Genomic DNA, 20,289 nt, shown 5'->3' with positions numbered 1-20,289 from the left:
AGGTAACATTTGATTTTACTTGTTATACATATTACATGTACTTACTATATAAATAACTGCAAATTATGCACAATTACAAGCAATTAAACCTAACCATATAAAGAACATGTTGTTAGTGGATATTACTCAGTTCTTGAGTATTTACACTGTAACAAGGAAACCTTAAAATAACCAGTACGGTTAATGCAACTAAAACCGAACGAATTGGATCGTTTTGTGAATGTACATATTCGACGCATAAATAATAATAAAGTTAAATAGCCTAAATAACGATAGAGAAAGCTATAGCACTTAGACAGCGTGTCTAGAAATATTTTTACGGATATGTTTTACAGCACCACTCGACTACGATATGTGCACGAGCGTATTGATTTCAGTATTGACTAATGTAAATGCAAATTATATTGAGGTTATAATTGACTTTTTTATGAGCGAATAGTTTAAATGATGTTTTTATGATTTATTTATTATGATTGATTTATGGCTGCAACAAATTAAAGGGTTAGTTCACCCAGAAATGAAAATAATGTCAATAAGGTCAAGACCTTCTTTAATCTTCAGAACACAAATTAAGATATTGTTGATGAAATCCGATGAGGCCTGCATTGAGAGCAAAGCCATTCAAACTCTCTCAAGGTCCATAAAGCTACTAAAAACATATTTGAAACAGTTCATGTGAGTTCAGTAGTTCTATCTTAATTATAAAGCAACAAGAATACTTTTTGTGCGCCAAAAAAAATAAAATAAATAAATAAATAAAAATAATGACTTTTCAACAATATCTATATGGGCCATTTCAAAACACTGAAGCTTCTGAGCTTTATGAATCTTTTGTTTCGAATCAGTGATTCGGATCTCCTATCAAACGGCTAAACTGCTGAAATCACGTGACTTTGGCGCTCCGATTCACTGATTCGATTCGTAAAGCTCCGAAGCAGTGTTTTGAAATCGGCCCATCACTATATTGTTGAAAAGTCTTTTTTTTTTTTTTGTTTATTTGTTTTTTTTTGGAGCACAAAAGTTCTAGTCGCTTTATAATATTAAGATAGAACCACTGAACTCACATGAACTGATTCAAAGATGTTTTTAGTAGCTTTATGGATCTTGAGCGTTTGAATGGCTTTGCTCTCAATGGAGGCCTCACTGATTTAATCAAAAATATCTTAATTTGTGTTCGGAAGATTAACTAAGGTCTTACAGGTGTGGAACGACATGCGGGTAAGTAATAAATGACATTCTTTTCATTTTTGGGTAAACTAACCCTTTAACTAGCGAAAATGTAGTCGAAAAAATTAAGTAGTATTGACGAAATCACATAATTTAAATGAGTCAGTTTTCAAACTTGTTCTTTGAAACCTCTCACAGATAGATGATTCTTTCTTGGAATTTAATTTATAATATGATCCATATTTTATAAATGTAACCCTTGCAATTACTATCTTGTAAACATTTTAATTGTGATTTTTTTGTACATTTACATGCAGAATCATGCTTTTATTTTGGAGTTGTCCGATTTCTGTTCATTTATTAAAGGGTTAGTTCACCCAAAAATGAAAATAATGTCATTTATTACTCAACCTCATGTCGTTCCACACCCGTAAGACCTTCATTCATCTTCGGAACATAAATTAAGATATTTTTGATGAAATCCAAAGGCTCAGTGAGGCCTCCATTCAATGACATTTCCTCTCTCAAGATCCATAAAGATACTAAAAACATATTTAAATCGGTTCATGTGAGTACAGTGGTTCAATATTAATATTATAAAGCGACGAGAATATTTTTTGTGTAACATACCCATCACAATATAGTGATGGGCCGATTTCAAAACTCTGTTTTGGAGCTTTGCGAATCGAATCAATGACTCGGAACGCCAAAGTCACGTGATTTCAGCAGTTTGATAGGAGATCCGAATTACTGATTTGATTCGTAAAGCTCCGAAGCAGTGTTTTGAAATCGACCCATCACTATATTGTCAATATGACTATATTATTATTTTTTTCACACATGACATGTACTATCATAAGGAATATTATTTAAATAATCAGCTACTTCTATTAGCTAAATTTACTATAGGCTACGTAAATGTAAATACGGGCGAAGAAAGCATTTTATTTAATTTTAAAGGCAGAAGTTAAAGTTTGAAAAAAATGCTGTACACATTTTTACACCTTTTTATGTTTGTTTATATCTATTGAATCTTTCATTCATTCATTTTGGCTGTATTTGTAAATCTTTAAAACTAATGAAAAAGAAACAGGTTCTTTGAAACGAGCTGTTTTGAAAGAACCGATTCGTTGAAACGAACGAACTTGATAACCGTTAATCAAGCTTTTATTTTGAAATCGAATCTCTTGTGGGCGTAACCATAGCGATCGGTTCAGCAGTCTCAAAGCTGCTGTGCTGTCTTCACTCTACTGGCAGGAATGAGCTCCCGCCGGAAGTGAGGTGGCCTCTCTCGAGAACAAGCGAAAAATAAACACGTAGCCGTCAAGTTGCTACGACTACAAGAGATTGAAATCATCAAGATTGCTCTAGATGGAAGCATAGAAGCGAGACGCAGTTATTAGAGGAAAAACGCAACCGAAGCCATCTCTGTAAAGCAGAACTAGCGGATTCCTGCGGCTGTAGGTAAGAACACAGTCGTGTCATGACAGAACTGCTGCTTTAGCTAGTCGGCCAGTTCACTCCCGACTTCAGACCTGTCCGCATATGATCGGGTCATTAAAACAGTCCATGGCGGATTTAGTTAGTATTTATGTCATAGATTAATAACAGCTGTTCATGTAACTGGGTGCTGCTTTCAGACAGTCTGCAGTAAGTGTTAAAAAGATTGTATTTGTCTTTTTAACAGATCCAATACATAATACAATGTAACTAAAGCTTAATTTGAGTCATTTCTGCTCTTTAGTAATATTTAAAATATGTCTAGTTGTTTAATGCGCATTCATACTGTAATTTGGGCCCTTACTTTCACTTCAGTGTGCTTGAAATGTCTCCTCTAGGCATGTAATTATATATTTTCGTATTTTCCACATTGAAAAGTATGATCCACGTGCTTAAAAACGACAAAAAAAGGTTTTGGGCGAGGCTGGTTACTGTGTGATTATTGAAATCGCCCCAGGTGAAAAAATCCTTAAGTAATTTATTGTAATACTATAGTGTTTTTGAAGCATACTATAGTAAATTGTAGTATACTGTATATGTTATAGTATTTAAAACACTTTGTTAATGAATGCTGCAGCATACTGTAGTATTAACTGTAGTTAACTGTAATAAATACTGTAGTACACTTTAGTTTTTACTACAGTAAACTGTAGTGTATTGTAGTATAACATACCCTATAGATGAAAGAAAACTTAGTACAGTATTGGGTAATTACATTATATAATATTACTATAGTTGCTATATTACCACAACAAATTAATTCAAGTACTTTACTATAATAATGTTCAAAAACACTATAAATTATTATAGTATTTTTTCACCTGGGAAATGCAAATGACTGTTCTCAAGTTGTAGATCACGTGAACTGATCATCTCTTCCTCTTTACTATTAGTTACAGCACAAACATTAGTTACAGCTTAATCAGTGTTTCAGCTGTGGATAAATAGGTTTGTAATGTCAGGTAACGTTAACATTACCTCAGAAAATCCATTCATTGTCCATAAACTGTATACTTGTAGAGAAAATCGTATACAAATCAGTTATTAATTAACCCTTAATAATAATAATGTAGAAGCTAACAGGGTTCCCTGTGTAGTTTACAACATTAGATTTTTTTTTTCTCTTGAGAAAAATTGACATGTACTGCTATATCCATGTATATCTAAATGAACAGATATTGAATCAACATTGAAATCGAATCGCAAGCACATGAATCGAATTATAAAATTAGTGTCAATAAGCCGAATTCAGTCCTGTAAATATAGTCTGCGTGATTCAGAGTTCTTGTGTTTTCAGTTTCTATTTACAGTAAATGCTTATTCTGAAAGTGCTGTGTATTTGAGTCACTTATCGTTTGCATCTGGTAATTAATGAGAATCATTTATAAATCTGTTGTTCTCAACAAAGAGAAGTGAAAAGATCTACCTGCGGTTTTCAGCCAAAATAAAAGCTCAATGGTTTAACATTTGAAAACACTGTGAAAATCACTGTTGTACTGTAAAAGAAAATAATTTTATTAAAAAATAAAATAATGATGATAATAACATTGCTATTAATAACAATTCAATTAACACTTTTATTATAACATATATTGTATTATAATATAATGTACACTGCCCTCCAAAAGTTTGGAAACACCCCTGGCAAAGTGTGGTTTTGGACAATATCAGCATAAATCCTTATCATTTTTTGGTGCAAATACATTAAAGTAACTTCACATTATCATTGAAGACCAGCAATAATACTTTTCATTTTGATTACATAATAATAGCAATATATACATGTCAAAGTCAGACACGCCCCTTTGCCAGCTGTGATGCTGGTTACTGGTTTAAACTTGGCCCAGGTTTGTAAAAGATTTTTGGGTCAGCAGACCTTAATAGCTTCAACAATTGATTGCCAATTAAGTTTAGAATACAATGAACCAATCAGAACCCAGTTTAGGTCAGATAGCTGCTAATGCTGGATATGTTGATGAATTGAAAATTTAAGTTTTTTCTATGTATAAACTGTTTATGTAATAAAATATGTTTTCGTAGTTTGTGTTGTCCCTTATCAGTGAAAAATTTTCACAAATTAAAAAGGATTCATGCCAATATTGTCCAAAACCCCACTTTTCTAGGGCGTTTCCAAACTTTTGGAGGGTAGTATGTTATAAATATATTATTTATTTTTTACAGGACAAAAGTATATTAAGTGGACAACAAATAATTTTTTTTAATAATAATAATAATTGCCAGAGGGGGCATGGTAAGGTTTTCCTAAGCTGATCACATGGCATCTGAATGTTGTTAATATGCAGGTAATGCTGATCTGTCATCATTGTTTGAGTGTCACTGTCATGAAATGTTGCTTGTTCGCATTCAGTCTGAAGCTCATGCGCTTTATGATTTGTTTGTTTTCTCCTCTCTGTAGTGCAAGATGGTGCGAGCAGCTCTTGTGACGGCCGTCAGTTTGGCTCTGACTGGCGCAGTGGTTGCTCATGCCTACTTCCTCAAGCACCAGTTCTACCCGACTGTGGTGTACCTCACCAAAAGCAGTCCTAGTATGGCAGTAAGTCGCTGTTGGTTTATTCAGTATCAAATGTTGCTGGAAAGACAGGCGGACGTTGTAAAGTCTGATTTGTATGCTTTTACTTTGGCAGGTTTTATACATTCAGGCTTTCGTGTTGGTTTTCCTTTTGGGGAAATTAATGCGGAAGGTCTTTTTCGGGCAATTAAGAGCTGCTGAAATGGAGGTTGGTGTTTAAATTTGCAAAGTGTGCAAGGGCAAAAAATAGTTTTTTTTGTCATTCTCATATGTATATTCTTTATATTTTTAGCACCTGATTGAACGCTCGTGGTACGCAGTGACAGAGACATGCTTAGCCTTTACAGTCTTCAGGGATGATTTCTCCCCACGCTTTGTGGCTCTTTTCACTTTGCTGCTTTTTCTCAAGTGCTTCCATTGGCTGGCGGAAGACAGGGTTGATTTTGTGAGTGAATATTGAAATGTTACATAAAATATATATATATATATATATATATATATATATATATATATATATATATATATATATATATATATATATATATATATATATATATATATATATATATATATATATATATATATATATATATACATTTATTTAAATTTGATTTTATATATAATATATTAGTGCTGTCAAATGATTAATCTCAATTACATATGTGTACTGTGTATAATTATAATATAATACACGCATGCATGTATATATTTAACAAAAATATATTATTTATTTTATAAATATATATTTTATTAATTTATTATTTATATTATTTTATATATTATATTTCTACATAATACATTTCTACAAATATTTCTAAAAAAAAAAAAAAAAAAAAAAAAAAAAAATAAAATATATATATATATAATATATATATATATATATATATATATATATATATATATATATATATAAAAAATACACGCACATATACATATTAAATATACACAGTACACATACATATATTATGTAAACACAGACTTTTATTTTGGATGCAATTAATCATTTGACAACACACACACACACATATATATGTGACCCTGGACCACAAAACCAGTCATAAGTGTCAATTTTTTGAAACTTATGAATAAATAAGCTTTCAATTGATGTATTGTTTGTTAGGATATGACAATATTTGGCCGAGATACAACTATTTGAAAATCTGGAATCTGAGGGTGCAAAAACAAATCAAAATATTGAGAAAATCGCCTTTAAATTTGTCCAAATGAAGTCCTTAGCAATGCATATCCACTCACAAAAATAAATTTTTGATGCATTTACAGTAGGAAATTCACAAAATATCTTCATGGAACATGATCTTTACTTAATATACTAATGATTTTTGGCATAAAAGAAAAATAGATAATTTTGACCCATACAATGTATTGTTGGCTATTGCCATATACCTGTGTGACTTATGATTGGTTTTGTGGTCCAGAGTCATATAATATATAATATCATATAATATATTGTTGTTGTTTTTTCTTTTTTGATTATAATTTTTTTGTTATTTAATCTTTAGATGGAAAGGAGTCCAAATATCTCTTGGGTCTTCCACTTCAGAGTTCTCTGTAAGTAAATTATGACTGGATTTGCTGCAGGCTGTTTTCTATAGCACCAGTATATCCCTTACTTCCTTTTTAAACATGAAACTACTTTACCAAATAATTTTTTCGGACATGCAAATTTTTGAGCTGCACCTGCATCTTGCATTTTAAAGCATTTGACATTAGACTGCCTTATTTGGAGTCACTGTGTTGGTATTGCATCATTTCATGAGCGTGTCACTGCTGTTCTTTTTTTCTGGTACAGCTCTAATGGTGTTGCTGGGAGTATTAGACTTTCTGTTTGTCAATCATGCGTGTCACAGCATTATAACGAGAGGGGCATCAGTGCAGCTGGTTTTTGGATTTGAGGTGAACATCAATTTAATTCTAGTTTTATCATGTCTTGGCTTGAGTGAGATCCTGCAAAAGTGAATGTCATTAATATTAATAAAAGGCCCGTTGACCCTAAACTTTCTCACATGGTGGCCCTTTATGAAGTTGAGCAATTTAGAAATCAAAACATATATTATTCTACTAAAGTTGTAAAATATCAAATGGCTTTACAGTAATATGAATGCTGCATTTCTTTCAGTATGCGATTCTGATGACTATGGTCCTCACCACCTTCATCAAGTACACCTTACACACAATTGATCTGCAGAGTGAGAATCCATGGGACAATAAAGCCGTCTACATGCTGTACACAGAGCTCTTCACAGGTACATCCTAGAGAACCGTAGCACGGGATGGTTGTGTATCAAAATAGCCCGTTTACAGATTGACTGATATTATATTTATCCTTCAGGATTCATCAAGGTGATATTGTATATGGCGTTCATGACCATAATGATAAAAGTGCACACCTTCCCTCTGTTTGCCATTCGGCCCATGTATCTCGCAATGAGGTGAGTGATCAGATTCCAGCTATGCTGGTACAGCATGTTTTGTCAACAGTTTGTCTTTACTCTTTTGTCATGTGCAAAATGTTTGTCTTTATCAGGCAATTCAAGAAGGCAGTAACAGACGCCATCATGTCTCGACGAGCCATTCGTAATATGAATACTCTGTGAGTGTCTCTAGAATAATCTAAAATATCTCTTTATATGCAAGTTAGTGTAATAATTGAAGTTACTTTTAAAGTTTTTTATTTTATCCATTTTGTTTTTTAAAATTTATTTCTTTGTATTTGTTTATTTTATTGTGTATTTCTCTTAGTTTTGTGCTGTGTAATAATATTTTTTTATTTAATGTTTATTTTTATTATTATTATTATTTTTTTTTTTAAATCTGCTTTTATATTGTATATTTAGTTTTTTTTTTTCGTAATACAGTGCAGTTTTTAATATGTTGAGTGTGCACTAATAGTTTTCAGAGTATTTATCAAATCTCTGGTTGCCATGCTTTGTCGCAGCTATCCAGATGCCACCCCTGAAGACTTGCAAGCCACCGACAATGTGTGCATCATTTGCAGAGAAGAGATGGTGACTGGAGCCAAGAAACTGCCGTGTAACCACATCTTTCACTCGAGGTTCATGTCCGCTGACTAACAAATCTCAGCTCCTTTGGTGTTGACATCAGCATGCATATTTCAAATTGTCTGTTCCCCTCATTGTAGTTGCCTTCGCTCATGGTTCCAAAGACAGCAGACATGTCCCACCTGTCGTATGGATGTCCTCCGAGCATCCCAGCCAAACCAGACTCCAGCCCCAGCGGCTGCACAAGCACCGGCCCCTGCTGCTCCTGCTAATGCCCCCGTACCTCCACCTGTCAATGGTAAAAACGTCAAAACCAGGCCAGTTAATCTGCTGATATGTTTTGCGATTTTTAATTGAGTTTGAGATTTTATGCCTACTCTTCTGTGCAGTTGCTCCAGGTATGATGCCACAGTTTCCTCCTGGGCTGTTTCCATTTTGGGGTCCCTTCCCTGGCGCACCTCCTCCTGCTGCCCCTGGTGCACAGGCAGCTACTGACACTCCACAGACTAGTACCAGATGGAACGCAGGCGCATGGATCAGGTGAGCACCTCTCGTCTGTTCTACCTCCCTGTGAAAATGTGGAAATCCCATGATTCTCATAACAATTCTCATCATCTTATAGAATCAGGAGCCAGCAGCTCAAGTCAGCCGAATGCAGACAGCGCCTCTGCTGCTCCTGGAGCGATGCCTGGATTCCCCTTTTCCATGCCGCCACCTTTCCCATCAGCTCCGTGGCTGCCGATGCCTCCGCCTCCACCTTTTAGTATGTCAGAATGGTCAAAATGCTTTATTATATAATACTTCACGTAAAAAAAACCATTAGATAAGTAGTAATCTATGACCTCCATGTTTACTAGTGTCATCCATGCCACCGCCACCATCAACTCTGTCCACCATGTCAGAGGCTGAGCTCAGAGAACTGGAGCAGGAGGGCAGGCGAGGTTTGGAAGCTAGGTTGCAGTGCCTTCACAACATCCACACATTGTTGGATGCCGCTATGCTTAACATTCACCACTACCTCAGCACGGTGGCTACATTAAGGTATGCAAACATTGCTTAAGGTTTGATAGAAAGTGGCACATCCAGTTCCTACCTCTGAAATCCCCATTTTCTTTCTTTCATTTTTTTTTAACTCTACTTCCTGTGTAGTCCTCCAAGATCAGAAACCAACACTGGTGAGGCCAGTGGATCAGTGAATATGGAGTCCACACCCTCCACGAGCAACACGGAAACCCCCAGTCAGGAGAATGAGGCTCAGAGTGGTGAGTAGAAGAAAAAATAATGCCACAACTTTCTGAATGACTGAGCTAATATTGTAATATTGCAGTGAAATGTGCAGACGTGAAGTCATAATATCAGAAATTAAAGGTGCCCTAGATTATGTTTTTAAAAGATGTAATATAAGTCTAAGGTGTCCCCTGAATGTGTCTGTGAAGTTTCAGCTCAAAATACCCCATAGATTTTTTTTTTTAATTAATTTTTTTAACTGCCTATTTTGGGGCATCATTATAAACGCGCCGATTTATGCTGTGGCCCCTTTAAATCCCGTGCTCTCCGCCCACAGAGCTCGCGCTTGCCTTAAACAGTGCCTTAACAAAGTTTACACAGCTAATATAACCCTCAAAATGGATCTTTACAAAGTGTTCGTCATGCATACTGCATGCATGCGCCGGATTATGTGAGTATTGTATACTGTTATATTGTTTACATTTGATTCTGAATGAATTTGAGGCTATGCTGCGTGGCTAAAGCAAACATTACACACTGTTGGAGAGATTTATAAAGAATGAAGTTGTGTTTATGAATTATACAGACTGCAAGTGTTTAAAAATGAAAATAGCGACGGCTCTTGTCTCCGTGAATACAGTAAGAAATGATGGTAACTTTAACCACATTTAACAGTACATTAGCAACATGCTAACGAAACATTTAGAAAGACAATTTACAAATATCACTAAAAATATCATGATATCATGGATCATGTCAGTTATTATTGCTCCATCTGCCATTTTTCGCTATTGTTCTTGCTTACCTAGTCTGATGATTCAGCTGTGCACAGATCCAGACGTTCTGCCCTTGTCTAATGCCTTTCATAATGATAATGTTGGGAACATGAGCTGGCATATGCAAATATTGGGGGCGTACACCCCGACTGTTACGTAACAGTCAGTGTTATGTTGAGATTCGCCTGTTCTGCGGAGGTCTTTTAAACAAATGAGATTTATATAAGAAGGAGGAAACAATGGAGTTTGAGACTCACTGTATGTCATTTCCATGTACTGAACTCTTGTTATTCAACTATGCCAAGATAAATTCAATGTTTCATTCGAGGGCACCTTTAATACTCCTTACAGTATATATATATATATATATATATATATATATATATATATATATATATATATATATATATATATATATATATATATATATATATATATATATATATATATATATATATATATATAATATTACACCGATCAGGCATTACATTATGACACTGACATGTGAAGTGAATAACACTGATTATCTCTTCATCACAGCACCTGTTAGTGGGTGGGATATATTAGGCAGCATTTTGTCCTCAAAGTTGATGTGTTAGAAGCAGGAAAAATAGTCAAGCATAAGGATTTGAGCGAGTTTGACAAGGGCTAAATTGTGATGGCTAGACGACTGAGTCAGAGCATCTCCAAAACTGCAACTCTTGTGGGGTGTTCCTGGTCTGCAGTGGTCAGTTTCTATCAAAAGTGCTCCAAGGAAGGAACCAGTGGTGAACCGGCACATGAGGAGCGAAGGCTGGCCCGTGTGGTCCGATCCAACAGACGAGCTACTGGAGCTCAAATTGCTCAAGAAGTTAAAGCTGGTTCTGATAGAAAGGTGTCAGAATACACACATACGGGGCTACATAGCCGCAGACCAGTCAGGGTGCCCATGCTGACCCCTATCCACCGCTGAAAGCGGCAACAGCGGACACGTGAGCATCAGAACTGAACCATGGAGCAATGGAAGAAGATGGCCTGGTCTGATGAATCACGTTTTCTTTTACATCACGTGGATTTCCGACTGCGTGTGCGTCTCTTACCTGGGGAACACATGACACCAGGATGCACTATGGGAAGAAGGCAAGCCGGCGGAGGCAGTGTGATGCTTTGGGCAATGTTCTGCTGGGAAACCTTGGGTCCTGCCATCCATGTGGATGTTACTTTGACACGTACCACCTACCTAAGCATTGTTGCAGACCATGTTCACCCTTTCATGGAAACAGTATTCCCTGGTGGCTGTGGCCTCTTTCAGCAGGATAATGCTCCTGCCACAAAGCAAAAATGGTTCAGGAATGGTTTGAGGAGCACAACAACGAGTTTGAGCCTTCAAATTCTCCAGATCTCAATCCAGTCGAGCATCTGTGGGATGTTCTGAACAAACACGTCCGATCCATGGAGGCTCCACTTAATAACTTAAAGGATCTGCTGCAAACATCTTGGCATCAGATACAACAGCACACCTTCAGGGGTCTAGAGGAGTCCATGCCTCAAAGGGCTGTTTTGGCAGCAAAAGGGGGACCGACACAATATTAGGAAGGTGGTCATAATGTTATGCCTGATCGGTGTGTATATATAAAACAACAAATAAATCTTGGGGAAAAGGATGTGGCAATAATTGCGGCCAATGTGAACATGATTTTCCCCTCACTTTTTTATTTATTTATTTTTATATATAAATCAACATGTAGTGACATAATAAGTACGTAGCCCATTGGCTACCAGACACTTGGGCCGCATGTTAATACCAGCGTCTTTGTATTCTCTTGTTCCTAGGTGAATCTGTAAACGGAGCTACAGGCTTTTCTCGACCGGACTCAACCACAGAAGAAGACAATGACGGGAAGGAGGAAGAAGAGGATGGCAGCGAGCCGAGCGCCGCTGAGTTGAGACGGCGTCGCCTCCGTAAACTGGAGACCACGCAGACTCCTGACCACTGATGACGTGATACTTAAAAACATGACAGTAGAAACGCTTCTTACGGACTTTTGGGCACTTGGCATGTTGTCAGATTATCTGAGGAAAGTTCATGTGTTCTTAGATGTTATCTAAATGAGGCACATCAAGGCACTTCACACTGTATGGAGGATTTGTCATTGTCACGTGTACAGAGGATACTCAGGTTGGGAACTGGTCTCTGGATCACCATGCGTGAAGATTTAAAGGTTTAAAAAAAAAAAGCCGTGCACCTTGAAGGTCAGCTGTGACTGTTGAAGTATCGAGTATTGGTGAGACTTTCCTCTCTGAATGTGATTTCTGTTTTTCAGAGGATCAACAAGGTCTGTGGATTTCTCATGTGCCCTTAAAATTTGATGTTTTCCCCTTCTTTGTGTATTTTCATTATTTCTAGCTCTACATAATAGATTTTTTTTCTTAGATCTATTTGGTAATGGGTAAAAGATGACCATGAACCAAATATGAGTAAATTAACTTAATGTACATAATGTATAAAGTGTTTTAATAGGATGATCTGTACATACTGCACAATAAACTGTACGAAACAGATGTGTATGTCTAGCGAGTTTATGAAGTATTGCACAACTGTTCAAAAGTTTGAGGTCAGTAAGATTATTTTTTGGAAAGAAATGAATATTTTTATCCAGCAAGGATGTATTAAATCAATCAACAATGTTACAAAAGATTGTCTATTTCCAATAAACACTGTTCTTTTGAACCTTCTAATCAAAAAATCCTGAAAAAAATGTCAGTTTCCACAGAAAATTAACATTGATAATGTTTCTTGAGCATCAAATCAGCATATGTGAATGATTTCTGAAGGATCATGTGACACTGAAGACTGGAGTAATGATGCTGAAAATTCATGCCATCACATTAAAGAAAATGATTATTAGTCTTTACTGAAATTCCAACAATACATGAACGCACCATAAATATGTAAAAAGAAAATTGTTTAAATTAGATCTTTATTAAAGTAAATTGGAAAATATCACAGCACAAGATCATAACCAAAGTTATTCCTTCCATATGCATAATTTGAAATGGAAGGAAAGTCACCATCCCATACACAAAAAAATAACATCTGTTAATACATTTCAAAGATACTCTCATGAATGATAAAAAGATAAATGTGGTAATAAGTCCTTTAATCCTTGTAGTAAAATCATTATCTGGTCCCTTTTATAATGAGCATCTAGTCTAATTGTGCTCAGCTTTAAAAAGTCAAGGTGCAATTTCAGAAGTATAGATGCTTCTGATGCATATTAGTGCAAACAAACCTATTGAGCTACTCAACAGGAAGAGGTAATGCTGTACTATTGCCTGAGAAGGTCAGAGGAAGATCTCTGCAGCTGTGCATAGTGGTCATGTCTGTGGAGTGGAGTAAAGCGAGTGGTGCTGGTTGATCTGGTCGCCCCTGTTGAAGAGGAGTGGAGTCGTCTCGCTGGACCCAAACCAGCTGTTGGTGCAGAGACACTGTATCATAACTGATCCCACAAGTGTTTTCAATGTAATACTCAAAGCCGGATGAACACATTACCTGCTGTGAGGATTGATACTGTGGCTCCAGAGAGAAGACGTGTCATCATCCATTCCACGAGGATCATCAAAGAAATATGACCGTGTGCCTTGTGTGTTGCACATGGCCGGGCTGCAGTTCTGAAACAAGCAAGCCAACATGTCAATTATGCGAGAGAGAGATTTTTTTTGATCCCAAAAAAAGCATTTCATACATTTAATGACTGAACTAAAATTAATTTTGAGTAGGGATTTGTGGGGATTAAAAAAAAGTCATTAGATCAAACCTTTTTTCAAAACTACAGGAAACCAACATGAACACACATATTACATTTTTATCTAATCTATTCTTTTTTTGTCATGGATACAGAAGAGGATTAGGGCCAAGCAATTATAAAAAAAATAAAACCATCTTGAGATTAAAGTTTTCTCGTAAATTACGAGACTTTATTCTCAACATTTACGATAAAATGTTGAGAATAAAGTCATTAAATTATGAGAATAAAGTCATTAAATTACGAGAAAAAAGTTGTTAAATTACGAGAACAAATTTGTTAAATTATGAGAAAAATATTGTTAAATTTCGAGAAAAAAGTCGAGATAAAATGTTGAGAATAAAGTCATTAAATTATGAGAAAAAAGTCGTTAAATTACGAATTTGTTCTCATAATTTAATGACTTTTTTCTTGTAATTTAATGACTTTATTCTCAACATTTTATCTCGACTTTTTTCTCGAAATTTAACTAGTTTTTTTCTCAACTTTTTTCTCGAAATTTAACGAGTTTTTTCTCGAAATTTAATAACTTTAATCTTGAGATGGTTTTATTCTTTTATTATCGCTTGGCCCTAATCCTTTTCCGTACATGGACCTACTGTTCAAAAGTTTGTAAGGTTTCTTAATGTTTTTCAAAGAAGTCTTTTATGCTCAGCAAGACTGCATTAATTTGATACAGTAAAAATGGTAATATTGTGAAAGATATTTATAATTTAAAATGACTGTTTTCTATGTGAATATATTGTAAAATGTAATTTATTCCTGTGATGCAAAGCTGAATTTTCAGCATCATTACTCCAGTCTTCAGTGTCACATGATCCTTCAGAAATCATTCTAATATGCTGATTTGATGCTTGAGAAACATTTATTATTATTATTATTATCAATGTTGAAAACAGTTTATATTAAGTTAATATTTCTATGACAATTGTGATACATTCAGGATTCTTTTATGAATAGAAAGTTGTCTTTGAAATAGAAATATTTTGTAACATAAATGTCAAAAATGACCAATTTTTTTTTATTTCACTGAAATAAATATACTATATTTTAGTTTGATAATGTTTTTTATTTAATATTTTATATTTTTAGGGGATGTTATGGTAATAAATTACATTTTTGCAGTAGTTATAATCCATTTATTCCCTTTTTGAGCATAGACCTAATTTTTTTTTTAAATTTAATTTTAAATTTACAACTTAAACTGTCATAAATATTGAATGCTAAAGTGAACCTAAATTTATAGAATTTGAAAAATGCACAAAAATACTATTTAAAATTTTTTATGAAATATATATTTTGCAAAACACATTTAACTCTAAAACTGCAAGAAAATCAAAAATCATAAATCTAAAGTTGTGTTCCAAATTTGAGCTTTCAGTAAGATTTTGTTTGGCTGCAGTACCAAAAGATCCCACTAGATGAAAACTGTTTTTCCATTCATTTCATTTTTGACCATGAGGAGCAAGAGTGTGACTTTTTTTTCAGGACCATTTAACATTTTCCAAATAATGTCCATGACTTTTTTTTGTTTTGAGTTCACATAGTAAGTGCAAAAAACTTTACCATGTTTCGTACCATACCAATAAATAATAAAAAACAAAACGTAAAATTTTTCAGTCAAAAATGACCGAAGAGCACCAGAGGGTTAACAGTAATGAATTAGCAAAATCCATAATCGGCAGACCTTTTCTTGTTTAGGCTGGCGAACTCTGAAGATGAGAATGAGCAGGCCCGTAGGTAGCAGCTCCCAAATGAAAAGAACTGCTCCAAAGATAATGTAGCCTCTGTCTCCAAGGTCACTCTGAAGGTCAGCCTTTGAGAAAAACACAGCACATCACAAACTGACCAGTGAGAGAAATACCTTTTCATTAGCAATCAACGAAGTGCAACTGCCCACCTGATCAGAAATGTTGTACCAGTCATAATCAAATGCCTCAACTTTATGATTCTGAGACAAAAACAGCATTGCAAGATTATAGCAAGCCCTGCTAGAGAAGAGCAAGATCACACCTGCCCCCAGCACCGCAGTCCGGCAAAGCCCCTGCAAGCAGAAAACAGCTGTGAATTTACCAAAGTTTGTCTTGTTTATAATGAACAGCAACAAAGATTTAATCCTGAGTAGATTATCAAGGATCTAAATGTTAAAAATCAACATTTACTTATTTAGATTTATTTATTGCGTACCATAAACAATATCAGAATATTTCAGATTACAGAAGTAAAATAGATTGCAACTACCACTTGAGCTGAAGTCCTTGCAAAGTATGTACCTTACTGCGTAGATAAGGTGTGGCGGTGGCCGAGAATCGTGTTAACAGGAGCAGAGATGTGGCCAGACACACAGCTTCCAGAATAAACAGAAAGTCATTAACCAGCACTCGAACTAAAACCAGCCTCCAAGTATTTTCACCAGCTCCACCAGAACCTCCATGCTCTCCGAGGCTTGCGCAAACTATGTTGACACACAGGAAGATGGCACTCATGGCGGCATACACACACCGAGCCGCCCGTCTAGAAGTTAAAGTTCACACACAAACACACACAATTCTAGGGAAACTTGTTTCTGCCACAGGATAAATCATAAGGTGATCGCAAGTTATTATCTCACAATTCTGACTTTATAACTCGTAATTTCGAGTCTATATCTCACAGTTCAGAGAAAAAAAGTCAAAATTGTGAGATATTAACGTGCACTTCTGACTTTTTCCCCTCACAATTACGAGTTCAGATATAAACTCGGAACTGCAAGAAATAAATCTGACTTGTAAGATATAAACTTGAAATTACTAGGAAAAAAAGTCAGAATTATGAGTTATGATCTCATAGAAATAAAGTCAGAATTATGAGAAAATGTCAGAATTACGAGTTATGAACTCAAAACTTTGAGAAATAAAGTCAGAATTATGAGTTATGAACTCAAAACTTTGAGAAATAATGTCAGAATTGAGAGAAAATGTCAGAATTATGAGTTATGAAATCAAAACTGAGAAATAATGTCAGAACTATGAGTTATGAACTCAAAACTTCGAGAAATAAAGTCAGAATTATGAGTTATGAACTCAAAACTGAGAAATAATGTCAGAATTATGAGTTATGAACTCAAAACTTCGAGAAATAAAGTCAGAATTATGAGTTATAAACTCAAAACTTCGAGAAATAAAGTCAGAATTGAGAGAAAATGTCAGAATTATGAGTTACGAACTCAAAACTTCGAGAAATAAAGTCAGAATTATGAGTTATGAACTCAAAACTTTGAGAAATAAAGTCAGAATTATGAGTTATGAACTCAAAACTTTGAGAAATAAAGTCAGAATTGAGAGAAAATGTCAGAATTATGAGTTACGAACTCAAAACTTCGAGAAATAAAGTCAGAATTATGAGTTATGAACTCAAAACTTTGAGAAATAAAGTCAGAATTGAGAGAAAATGTCAGAATTATGAGTTACGAACTCAAAACTTCGAGAAATAAAGTCAGAATTATGAGTTATGAACTCAAAACTTTGAGAAATAAAGTCAGAATTATGAGTTATGAACTCAAAACTTTGAGAAATAAAGTCAGAATTATGAGTTATGAACTCAAAACTTTGAGAAATAATGTCAGAATTATGAGTTATGAACTCAAAACTTTGAGAAATAAAGTCAGAATTATGAGAAAATGTCAGAATTATGAGTTATGAACTCAAAACTTTAAGAAATAAAGTCAGAATTATGAGTTATGAACTCAAAACTTTGAGAAATAATGTCAGAATTATGAGTTATGAACTCAAAACTTTGAGAAATAAAGTCAGAATTATGAGAAAATGTCAGAATTATGAGTTATGAACTCAAAACTTTGAGAAATAAAGTCAGAATTATGAGAAAATGTCAGAATTATGAATTATAAACTTGTGGAAATAAAGCCATAATTGTGAGAAAATGTCAGAATTATGAGTTATGAACTCAAAACTTTGAGAAATAATGTCAGAATTATGAGTTATGAACTCAAAACTTTGAGAAATAATGTCAGAATTATGAGTTATGAACTCAAAACTTTGAGAAATAAAGTCAGAATTATGAGAAAATGTCAGAATTATGAGTTATGAACTCAAAACTTTGAGAAATAAAGTTAGAATTATGAGTTATGAACTCAAAACTTTGAGAAATAATGTCAGAATTATGAGTTATGAACTCAAAACTGAGAAATAAAGCCATAATTGTGAGAAAATGTCAGAATTATGAGTTATGAACTCAAAACTTTGAGAAATAAAGCCATAATTGTGAGAAAATGTCAGAATTATGAGTTATGAACTCAAAACTTTGAGAAAAAGTCTATAAGTTTATATCAATTTTGGCTTTTTTTTCTGAATTGTGAAACAAACTCGAATGCAAGTTATAAAGTCACAATAAACTCACAATTCTGAGAACAGAAAGTCAGCTTCTGAAAAAAATCATGGCTGTTGTAGCCTAAAAGTTCATATGTAATAAATTTTACACTGAATCAAATAAAATACTTCTTTCTAAAGCTACTTTTTATAATGTCTACTTGATGCTTTTCTCATTTAACACAATAATGCCTTTAAATTATCTTTTGAGGTATTTTTTCAGCCAAATTTCATGTGTGATCGATTTTATGAATTAATTACATTTTTAATCATGTAATTAATTAGATTAAAAGTTGTAATTAATATGCACGTATGTGAATGTACTCACAGTCCTTTGCTGGGCTCAATGTTGAAGACACTTCTAACTCTGAACAACTCCTGTCAAAATGAAACATTGTTATTAGGGAGTGCATTGATTTCTCAACTGAGCAAACATCTTTCTTTATGTTTCACTTGACTTACCTGAGTAAAGTAAAGGTTGAAGAGACTCAGAGTAAAAAACTGCAAGCACACCGGGAAGCAATAAAGGAGCCAGTAGACTGGAGTGGGCAGGTGGTTTGCCGCAAGGGCATCACGGAAATAAAACGAAAAGAGTGTCGTGCGAAGTGCTGCCCAGAACAGGCAAAGAAACAGAAAAATACTCTGGTAGCTCCATCGCTTATGCCGGTAGAGTAACAGCAACCAAAGCTGAATGTATACGACTAAAAAAAGACCCCCATAAAGACAGGTGTAAAGAACCGTGACACCCAGCTGAACTGAAGGGGCCACGGCTGGTCTCATGGGAGAAGGTGGAACTGAAGCGTACATTATGATGATGATGATGATGATGGATGTAAAATAAAATGTAATGTAACAGTACAAAGTATAGACCAAAGCATCAAAATAAAACAAAACTAAAATGATATAAAATGTCAGAATAAATCATATTAGCACAAGGGTAAAACAAAATTCAGCCATACTGTATTTATCTGATTATCATTAGTCTGATTTTTTTTTTTTTTTTTTTTTTTTTTTTTTTTTATATATATATGATTTTCAGCCAAGCCAAGATCAAACTACAAGACGAGAAAAACACACTTCTGAAAGGTCCTTTATCAGACTTCCCCTCATCAATCTGTGATCTGCACCTGCAAAATAAAAGTGAAAGTGTTTAAGGTAACTAAAGTGTGTTAACATCAACTCAAACGTCAAAAACACCATCTTCCTAATCGAAAAAAAGCATATTGTGTCTGAAAACAGTCATTTACTGTAACTGGCAGTTATGACAGTCGCGAATGACAGCCCGAAGTTTGTTTATTCGCTAGACCTGTTCATCTGCAATCGTTTGATTAAGTGTACAGCACAAATTATAACAGTTTTTAGCTGTTTAACTCATTCTAACAATCAAACATTTGTATTTTAGACTTATATAAAGTAGCTAGCTGTGTGGCTAACGTTGCTAGATTGAGTTTAAAATCGATTTGCTAGTTCATAGGTCGGCTCTGACATAAATACGCGACACATATTTTAAAAGTTCCATTAAAACATTACAAAGATAAATTCAACAATACCTTACAAATGACTAAGACCTTGTAATCGACGTAACCAATCCAATAAATCCTTTCCCTCATCACTAAAGTGCCGTTCTTGTTTATACACCGAGTGTTATCAAAGGGACTCATCTGTGGCGACATCTAGCGGCACATGCTGGTAATGAAAAACGTAAACAAATGTGACTTCCTCCTTCCTCCAACTAATACTTTCCGTCTATGATACTTTCTCACAAAAACAGCTTTCTCACCAAACTCTTTAAAGCTACTGAGAAGAATAAAATGCTTTTAAGAAGACAGATTCATCTCAATATTTTAGGAAGTATTGTATCGGCAGCATTACGTAGTTAGAGGGCTTTGAAATGATGGGCGTGGTTTGTACTATTACAGG

General features: G+C 34.6%; 2 protein-coding genes across 2 annotated transcripts; one reads left to right on the top strand and one right to left on the bottom strand.

The window, feature by feature from the left end:
- The first annotated feature begins 2,385 nt into the window (after positions 1-2,385).
- Positions 2,386-12,761, top strand: syvn1 (synovial apoptosis inhibitor 1, synoviolin). The gene is given in 17 exon segments (XM_048176568.1): positions 2,386-2,631; positions 5,084-5,221; positions 5,313-5,405; positions 5,490-5,642; positions 6,718-6,766; positions 7,008-7,111; positions 7,335-7,461; positions 7,548-7,647; positions 7,743-7,808; positions 8,154-8,270; positions 8,358-8,515; positions 8,607-8,731; positions 8,733-8,757; positions 8,840-8,980; positions 9,075-9,258; positions 9,367-9,479; positions 12,033-12,761. Coding segments are annotated over 16 exon segments (1,851 nt in total). The 5' UTR covers positions 2,386-2,631; positions 5,084-5,089; the 3' UTR covers positions 12,197-12,761.
- Positions 12,762-13,163: 402 nt separating this feature from the next.
- On the bottom strand, positions 13,164-20,270 carry gpr137 (G protein-coupled receptor 137). The gene is made up of 9 exons (XM_048176273.1): positions 20,150-20,270; positions 19,920-20,055; positions 18,832-19,496; positions 18,698-18,747; positions 16,279-16,519; positions 15,906-16,049; positions 15,693-15,821; positions 13,753-13,871; positions 13,164-13,671 (listed from the first exon to the last, which is right to left on the bottom strand). The coding sequence occupies exons 3-9, from the start codon at positions 19,174-19,176 to the stop codon at positions 13,578-13,580; spliced, it is 1,122 nt and encodes a 373-aa protein (XP_048032230.1). The 5' UTR covers positions 19,177-19,496; positions 19,920-20,055; positions 20,150-20,270; the 3' UTR covers positions 13,164-13,577.
- Between the last annotated feature and the right edge of the window lie 19 nt (positions 20,271-20,289).

This window comes from Megalobrama amblycephala, linkage group LG23 (genome assembly GCF_018812025.1).
Source record: "Megalobrama amblycephala isolate DHTTF-2021 linkage group LG23, ASM1881202v1, whole genome shotgun sequence".
Taxonomy (NCBI): domain Eukaryota; kingdom Metazoa; phylum Chordata; class Actinopteri; order Cypriniformes; family Xenocyprididae; genus Megalobrama; species Megalobrama amblycephala.
This window is presented reverse-complemented; position numbering and strand designations above follow the sequence as displayed.

Bases quoted from the DNA above. Each gene is read 5' to 3' on its own strand.
- gpr137 (XM_048176273.1), bottom strand. From the start codon at position 19,176: ATGTACGCTTCAGTTCCACCTTCTCCCATGAGACCAGCCGTGGCCCCT. The intron at 18,748-18,831 runs GTAAGTCAAGTG...TCATTTTGACAG, and splicing joins TCAACCTTTACTTTACTCAG to GAGTTGTTCAGAGTTAGAAG. The intron at 13,672-13,752 runs GTAATGTGTTCA...CTGCACCAACAG, and splicing joins AGTATCAATCCTCACAGCAG to CTGGTTTGGGTCCAGCGAGA.